Raw genomic sequence first — 8,688 nt, forward strand, 5'->3', positions numbered from 1 at the left:
GTGTGTGTGTGTGTGTGTGTGTGTGTGTGTGTGTGTGTGTGTGTGTGCGCAGACATGTGACCAAAGCTCTGATGTAAAGTGTCGGTGACAGCTTTGAATCGATGCTGTGTTCATGTTCTCCTCCTCCCCGAGGACTCTTTAACCTGCTGCAGACGTTCAGCCGTTCACTAACATCCATCAGCTTCTTCCTCACAGTCTGCTCACATCCAGCCTCAACGCCGGCAGACAGGAAGTGGAGACCAGAGCGGAGGTCCTTATCCAGAGATTTAAGTCACATTTACAGCCAGACGTGCTCAAACCGTCGTGCAGACACAAAGGAGCAAACAGCAGCAGCTTCCACTTCAACAAAGGACTCAAACTCTGCAGGAACCAAATATAAGAAGCTTTCAGCAGCTAACAGCCAATCACAGACTGGCGTTTAGCAGGTGTTCCTCCAGGTAAAATGTCAAACAGACACRAGACTCTTTAACTGGGAGGTCATATCCGACAACGCTGCACCGTCAATCTGCTTCATTTTTTTTTAAAAATAACTAAAAATGAAACATTAAAGCCCTCAGACAGGTGAGGCAGGTAACAGGGTTCCTTCAGATCCTTAATTAGTCTTAAAATGCCTTAAATCAATCTTTCAGAAGTCTTAAAAATGTCAACACATTGTAAGTAGGATGATTTGTCCTAAATATTAAAATAATTGGTAACATTTATTTTTTTAAATATTCACACGTAGACATTCCCCTTCGACATCACTTCCTGTTATTTCGCATGCGGCTGTGGCGGAGTGGTTAGGGGAGTCGTCCTGGAACCAGAAGGTCGCTGGTTCAATCCTCCGTCCAGCCATTTCAGTCATTGTGTCCTTGTGTAAGACACTTCACCCACCTTGCCTACTGATGGTGGTCAGAGGGTCTGGTGGCGCTGGTGCATGGCAGCCCCACCTCTGTCAGTGTGCCCCAGGGCAGCTGTGGCTACAGTGTAGCTTACCATCATCAGTGTGTGAATGTGAGTGTGAATGGGTGAATGTCTGTTAGTGTAAAGTGCTTTGGGGTCCGGCGGGACTTGAAAAGCGCTCTATAAGTTCAGTACCATTTACCWTGCAAATATCTCAATTGTTCATCTGAGCTACGTGAAATTTGTTTTATAAAATGTTAATGTTTTTAAAAAATGCATTAACTTTTCTTACAAAAATTGATGTCACAGGCACTTTAAGGTTTCATCTTCAGAAAACTGGGGTTAAGACCCCACTGTGGGGCCTAAATCTACAAACTTTGGGTCATTAGAGGAATTCCTGAAATTAAATTAAATTTAAACTGACTGCTAAGAAGGTTTCTGCTATAAAAACAAATGGTCTATTAGCAATATTTAAATACTTCAACCAAAAATACTTTGATTCATCAGTTTCTGCCAGTTTTTATTATTTATTTTTTTGTCATTTGTGTTTATTATGAAATTGGTCTTAAATTGAATTTCACTTGGCATTAAAAAGTCTTAAATTGAATTTCACTTGGCATTAAAAAGTCTTAAATTGAATTTCACTTGGCATTAAAAAGTCTTAAAAAGTCTTAAATTGAACTTGCTTTAAAAGAACCCTGGGTGAGACAGGTGTCCACACCTCTTATCTGACAGTTTGGCTTCATCAAATCCTAAAATGAACTTTTAGCTTCGTTAATGAAACTTTTGATTTGTCGCAGCTACTAAAAACGACAAATGTCTGTCTCATCGTCTGAGAAGACGTTTGCAGGATTCAGGTCTACGTCCAACCCATTCTCACTCCCAACTCGTCACATATTGACGCTTTTCCAAGGTTCCTGCTGTGTCCGGTTTTGATGCGTCGGGTACCCCCCTCGTGTCAGTTATTGATGAGATGGGGTGGAATCTGTTGTCATGATTTCAGAAAGTGTAGAAAATGCACAAATCTAACCATCCCAAAGCCTAAAATTAGCTTTATTGGCCTACATCCTATCCCTGACCCCAGGACCTAAAATTAACCACGGACCCCCAACTCAAAGACCCCTATATTTTGCGTCAAAACCGGACGCAGAGGGAACCTTGGAAAAGCGTCACTATGTGACGAGTCAGGAGTGAGAATGTTTCCACGTCAGGACTCACCTGTCTCTGGTTCTCCGTCTCGAGTCGCAGCCGAGCCTCGATGCAGCGCCGCGTCTCCAGGAAGGCCTGCCTCTGGGCCCGGTCCGACAGGTAGCTGATGAAGATCCCAGCAGTGTTTATGCACAAGAAGAGCACGGCCTGAGCTGCCACCTGAAACACAAACACAGAGTTTTACCAGGTGCACTTCACCTGCTGAACACAGTCAAGGRTCTTTATTTTTAATAACCAGCTTTCTGTTGCCTGAGACCTGCTCTGATACAGAATCAAGTTCAAAGAATCCAAAACTGTAAATAAATCCCAGAGGAGGAGCTCTGCTGATTGACAGTTCTTGTTTTAGTTCATCATCAGCATCAATAATTCAAAAACTTACAACGTATTTCAGTTCTCGGAGCAGAAACAGAACCTGAGACCAGAACAAAAACCAAATGTACAGAAGCTGTTGTTCAGCAGCTTCAGGTGGCGAGCTGCTCAAAGACCCTTCTGTCCATAAAACAGTGTCCGGATCAGATTAAAGATTCATGTCCCGCCTCGCTGACAAGCTTTCAACAGGCCTGACGAGTTAATGAGCCAAGACCAGAACACCTGAAACCGGATCAGATCAGGAGAACAACCAGGTCACGGGTCCTTCTCACCTCTGCTGGTCCTGTTCAGGTTCTACAGGTCACGGGTCTTTAACCTGCTTAACTTGAAGATGTTTTTAATATATTTAAGTTTTAAACAATTTGAATGAAGACAAAACTCAGCTTCCACCAAAGCTTGTATTTTTTTTCATCTGTTTTCTTCCTCTTATCCGGGGTCAGGTCTCGGGGGCAGCAGCCTCAGCAGAGAGACCCAGACTTCCCTCCACCCAGCCACTTGGACCAGCTCCTCTGGGGGAATCCCAAGGTGTTCCCAGACCAGCTGAGAAACATAGTCCCTCCAGCGTGTCCTGGGTCTTCCTCTGGGTCTCCTCCCAGTGGGACGTGTCCAGAACACCTCACCAGGGAGGAATCCAGGAGGCGTCCATCCTAACCAGATGAACCACCTCAACTGGCTCCTCTGGACGTGGAGGAGCAGCAGCTCTACTCTGAGTCCCTCCTGGATGACTGAGCTTCTCAGCCTCTCTAAGGGAGAGCCCAGACACCCTGCAGAGGAAACTTATTTTGGCCGCTTGTATCTGTGATTTTGTTCTTTCGGTCACTACCCAAAGTTCATGACCATAGATGAGGGTAGGAACGTAGACCCGACCGACCGTTAAACCAAGAGGTTCATTACGACGGATTGGTTCAGCGCCCACATCAGCACCAATGAAGCACCAATCCACCTGTCGATCTCCTGCTCAAAGGGCCTGGTACCCCATACTCCCAGAGTACCCCCAACAGGAGTCCCTGAGGGACACGGTYGAACGCCTTCTCTAAGTCTACAAAACACATGTAGACTGGCTGAGAGAACTCCCATGCACCCTCCAGGACCCTGCTGAGGGTGTACAGCCTGTCCACTGTTCCACGACCAGGACCAAAACCACACTGCTCTTCCTGAATCTGAGATTCGACTATCCGACGGACCGTCCTCTCCAGAACCCCTGAATAGACCTTACCAGGGAGGCTCAGAAGTGTGATCCCTCTATTCCCCCTTTTTAAATCTTTTTTCTTAAAGCTTTTATTTTCACTTTTACAACTAAAGTTCCATAATTGATTCCAGATGTCAGTCTTATCTGGATTATTGGACATTGGTTAAAGGTCCAGTCAGGTTCATGAGCCTGTTTGGACCTTTGTTCTGATGTGGTCTAACGTGTAAATAAACTGTTTCTGTTTGAACCTGAAGCTGAGGTGTTAAACTCCAGAGACTGAAGGCAACATCTGAGCCACAAAAACAAAGCACATTCTTCGAACCACGACCCGAGGCCCTCCGTCAGCCGAAGGGCCGAGCTGACGCAACGCTCCGCAACACGAGGGCTTCCTGCCGCCGCTCCACGTGACGCAAGCGTTCAGAGCGGCGAGCCGAGGCGCTACAGTGAATGAGACAGAAACGCTTCTCCTCAGAGGAGTCGGTGTTYATCTGTGTCTCCTGAGGAACGAAGACGAGTCTGAACAGGTTCTGAACATCTGCTCCCCTCAGCTTTGTTTCTGTTTCTAGATGGTTCAGTTCAAGTACAATTAAAACAGCAGCCAAAAGCTAATATCACTGAAACAGTAGCTCAAAACTAAATCAATCAGATCACAAGCTAAAATGAGTCAAACAGTGGCTATARGCTAAAACAAGCTGAACAGAGACTGAAAGCTAAAATCAGCAGAACTGCAGCTAAAAGGTAAAACATGAGCAGCTAAAAAATAAAAATAAATCAGCTTAAAATGTCAAAACCATAAAGACAGCTAAAAGATAAAAGTAGATTAGTTGCAAAAAGCTAATATCAGCAGAACGATAGCTAAGGGCTAAACAATAACAAAAATCGTAACAACTAAACAGTTGCGAAACGGACAATTAAAACAGCAGCAAAAAGCTCAAATAATTGAAACAATAACTAAAATAAATCAGGTCACAAGCTAAAATGAGTCAAACAGTAGCTATAAGCTAAAACAAGCTGAACAGAGACTGAACGTAGAACAGCAGCTAAAATGTAAAACAATCTGATTAGTATTTAAAAACGTCTAAATCAGTGAGACTATCAGAACAGTAGCTGCAAGCTAAAATGAGCAAAACAGCTAAATGCTTAAACCGTCAGAACAATAGCTGCAAGCTAAAATAAAAGGCAGAGCAGCTAAAAGGTAAAACAAGCAGAATAGTAGCTAAAAGCTACAGTACTGAAGGAACAATTATATCTCTCTTTTTTAGGTTTTTACAGTTGTATCTTTTTATCTTTTTAACTTAATTATTTTTATTAAACTCCCACACAAATTAAAACAGCAAATTCTTCTTTTAAAATTCATTCAAAACAAATTATTATTATTTTTATTTTACCAGAACAATTACATTGTTCAACCTAATGATAAATCCAGTATAAAATATTAAGAGCCTGAGATAAAAGTTATAACAACATTATATTATTATAATAGTTCATCTTTATAAAGTTCWGTTTTAATGTGTCCAACGTTGTTTCCTTTAAAGCAGGACTAACAGTTAACACCTAAACTGCTGTTTTTATGTCTTCTTGTCTTCTGATGGACACGAAGCATCGAAGTGATGCTGATCAAACATCTCTTCTTCTCAGAGATAAAACCCTCTGACTGCAGCTCCTCCAGCAAAGACCCTCCAGCTCCTTTCAAGAGGGGACAACTGAGCGTGAAGAGGGCTTTTCTGATTCCTGGAGCCCTCCGTGGCGTGACGCATCACAACGAGCAAGCTGACATTTCAGCAGGGGGTTTCTCCTCAGCAGACAGTTCAGCTCCACGTGGTTCTGTTTATTATGACCCCCCCACATGAAGCGAAGCGGGGGTCCTATTGTTTTCATACTGTTTATTTTTTATTTTTTCATTGATTTTTGTCAACCGTAGCATGTAAACAGCTGCACCGATCAACATGACATTTGACAGGAGTGTAGATGGGTCCAACCTACAATAGCTGTGTTTCCACTGTGAATGTGCGCAAATCTTTGTTGATATTCTGTTAATGTCGAAAAACAGTTTCGCAACTGCAGTGTTTCCATTAAGTAAGAAATGTTATTAAAGTCACGTGAATACGTTTGTTCTCATGATAGGTCATTACAAACATGGCAGCGATGGATGTAAACACATAGCATGTTGCTACCACGACACTAGTGCTCATCATCAGAGGAGACGTCGGCGTCTTTTATCGAGGCTTTCCAGAGACAAGTCCCTACTTGGGAGCGGCTACGTATGCTGTGTTTTTGGGAAATTGTAGTCGGTGAGTTTACTATTTTATACTACTTCTGTGATATTACTACTACTTCTACTTCCTGTTTTCTTCTTCGTCGTCTTTTTCACCAGTAGAAACAGCTGGTTGTTGATCACGTGACTCCCGTGATGTGAAAAAAGTGTTTCCATTGCAGTTTTGCGAAAAACACCAATTTCGATACGGCCGAAAAACCACCTCATCCTAGCGCAAAAACATTTTGTCGAAAAATGTATATATTTTTTTATTTGACTTGTTTCCATTGAGCAAATTTATTTTCGAAATTCTAATTTGCACATTTTCATGGTGAATGGAAACGCAGCTACTGAGCCAACCAACGGTTTTAGGATGGACCCCATGTTTGAGGAGGGGGCTCCATCTGAGAAGGGGGTGTCTAAACGTACAAAAATGCTTATAACTCAGAAACTGTTCAACTTAAGAGGTTCAGATTTTATTGTTGTTTAGCTCTGATGAAGGGCTATCAATCAGGCTCACCATTGAGCCACCCCACCACCCGGACCCCCACCCAAAACAATAAATCTGTTCAGGTAAGTTCTGGTGCTTAACGTACGTGCAGGGGTCATATATGCTATGCGCTCTCTAGTTTTCGTTTTACAGGAAAAGCTGTTTTATAGATGTGAGCTTTATAGACAAAAGGCTAAACAAACCAAAAGATGATTTTTATGATAAATATAACAATGTGGTTTTGGAGTCCAGTTCCTGCAGAGTTTGTTAATGTCAGYAGGTGTTGAGTCTGCTTTCTAAGGTTTCATCAGTTTTCATTTGGGATTAGCTCCTCATCTTCACCCCTGAACAGGATGAAGCTCATCTGGAACAGCAGCACCTTAAGGGTTGGTCTCAGCTTTGTACGGATTTAAAAACAACCTGCGGGGTTAAATATTTCCGTAACGCTGAAGCAAACAGCTAAAGTTTAGGTCCTAAACGTTCCTGAGCTGAAGCCTCTGCTTCGAGACATCTTCACGTTCAGGAGGAACACCTCTGAGCTGATTCCTGCCTCAGCTGTCCACAGAGCTGCGTTTGCTTCAGTCCTCTCCCCAGAGGACGGGCAGGTACTGCCCATCTCTCCCAGGACGCCATCAGCACTGATTTAATTCCTCAGATGACCCCCCCCGCTCGCCCTGAAGGCTCCTCCCACAGAGACCAAAACTAAAAGCTGGTGAGCTGCAGCAGCTGTGGCGGCACGTGGGATGTTTTGTAAAAGAGCAGCGCCGGTCGGCCACAAAGGGCATCAGCACGGAGAGCGGCGGTGAACTCATTAAGGGGAAATGCCAGTGATGTGAGTTTTTTTAACAAGGCCTCATTAGGAGCAGGAGGCRAAGGAAGAGGCTCGTCAACAGCTGCGTGGAAAATAATTAGCCTGGGTTAATAATAGTCATCATTATCCTGATGTTTTCAATTGAAACCTGGACTGGAAACAGAAAATAAACACGTGTTTGTGTGGAGTTACATGGAGCTCASGCTGACTGATGAGCAGAACCTGCTCCCTTTTATTTATGATCTTTCTGATAATTCTTCCTCCGGCCCATCTAATATTTAATCTGTTAAAAATGTTTTATTTTGATGGTCTGAGTTCCTCACATCTGCAGAAACATTGATGTGTCTTCAGTATGAATATCTGAGCTGAGCTGGTGACTCCTGCTGCTGTGTTGATGAGGTTCAGAGGAGGCAGCAGCAGCATCATATCACCCAGGATCTGTCAGCCTACCTGGGCTAAAACCTCCAGCTGAATAAAAACATGTGAGCCGAGCAGCAGCTGCTTAAAGCCCCCGCTGCAGAAACCCCTCCAGAGCCAAAGGAGGGGATTTATTCTGCAGCTCCGGGGACGGGGAATGATTAACTGGGTTCACACGCTCCGCTGACCGAGCCGCACGTCTCAGAGATTCACCATTTAAACTCACACGCACGGCCTCGGTTAATAATTCATCACATTTCCACACGCTGTGCTGGGAAACTGAACACAGCTTTATGTTTTCTGCCAGCAGACACGCTGACACTGCAGCGCCGACGGCTGCGTTCTGATGCTTTGATGCAGCTGGAAGAACCAGAACCAGGATCTGAACCGAAGCTCCTGCCAGCTTCACCTTGTTTTAGTATTTATTAAAACGTTTAGRCCCGGTTGATTCAACGAAGAATAAATGTTTTGTTTCTTTCCACAGAAAACAAGACGTTTATTCACAAACTGAGAGGCTGCTAAAAGAAAGTCACCGTGTGGCCGCAAGGCTGAAAAAAATAATAATTTACAGTTTTGCAAAAAATCAAGTAAAGTTTTTACAGTACATGTCCTGTGGGCGGAGTTGGCCCTACCTGTGATTGGTGGAGTTATTGTGTGGGCGGAGTTGGCCCTATCTGTGATTGGTGGAGTTATTGTGTGGGCGGAGTTGGCCCTATCTGTGATTGGTGGAGTTATTGTGTGGGCGGAGTTGGCCCTATCTGTGATTGGCGGTGGTCTTGGTGTGGGCGGAGTTTTCTCTAATCATGATTGGTTGGATTGACTTGTCTTGTGGGGTAACTTGCGGAGCAGCAGTTGTGACTAACTGAAGGTCTGTTTTTTAAGTGACTCATGAGAATAAATTTCAGGTAAATGTCAGAGTGTCAGCAGCCCACTTCACAGATGACCTGATTGTGCAAATTACAGATAAATGCTCTTTCTAGAGTCCTCCATGCATATATTTTCATCCTGGAATTTCTTTATTACCACATGAAGTGACCAAAATGAGGAAATGGAGAGCTATTTTCAGT

The 8,688-nt window shown here is 43.7% G+C and overlaps 1 protein-coding gene across 2 annotated transcripts in view; it reads right to left on the reverse strand.

The window, feature by feature from the left end:
- Positions 1 to 8,688, reverse strand: part of adcy8 (adenylate cyclase 8 (brain)) — an 89,703-nt gene that overhangs the window by 65,062 nt on the left and 15,953 nt on the right. For both annotated transcript variants that reach the window (XM_014022033.1, XM_014022032.1), the window contains exon 2: positions 2,101 to 2,250. In XM_014022033.1, the coding sequence (XP_013877487.1) occupies positions 2,101 to 2,250 (150 nt within the window). The remainder of the gene's footprint in view (positions 1 to 2,100; positions 2,251 to 8,688) is intronic.

The sequence above is a fragment of the Austrofundulus limnaeus genome, unplaced genomic scaffold (genome assembly GCF_001266775.1).
Source record: "Austrofundulus limnaeus strain Quisiro unplaced genomic scaffold, Austrofundulus_limnaeus-1.0 Scaffold315, whole genome shotgun sequence".
NCBI classification, from domain to species: Eukaryota; Metazoa; Chordata; class Actinopteri; order Cyprinodontiformes; family Rivulidae; genus Austrofundulus; species Austrofundulus limnaeus.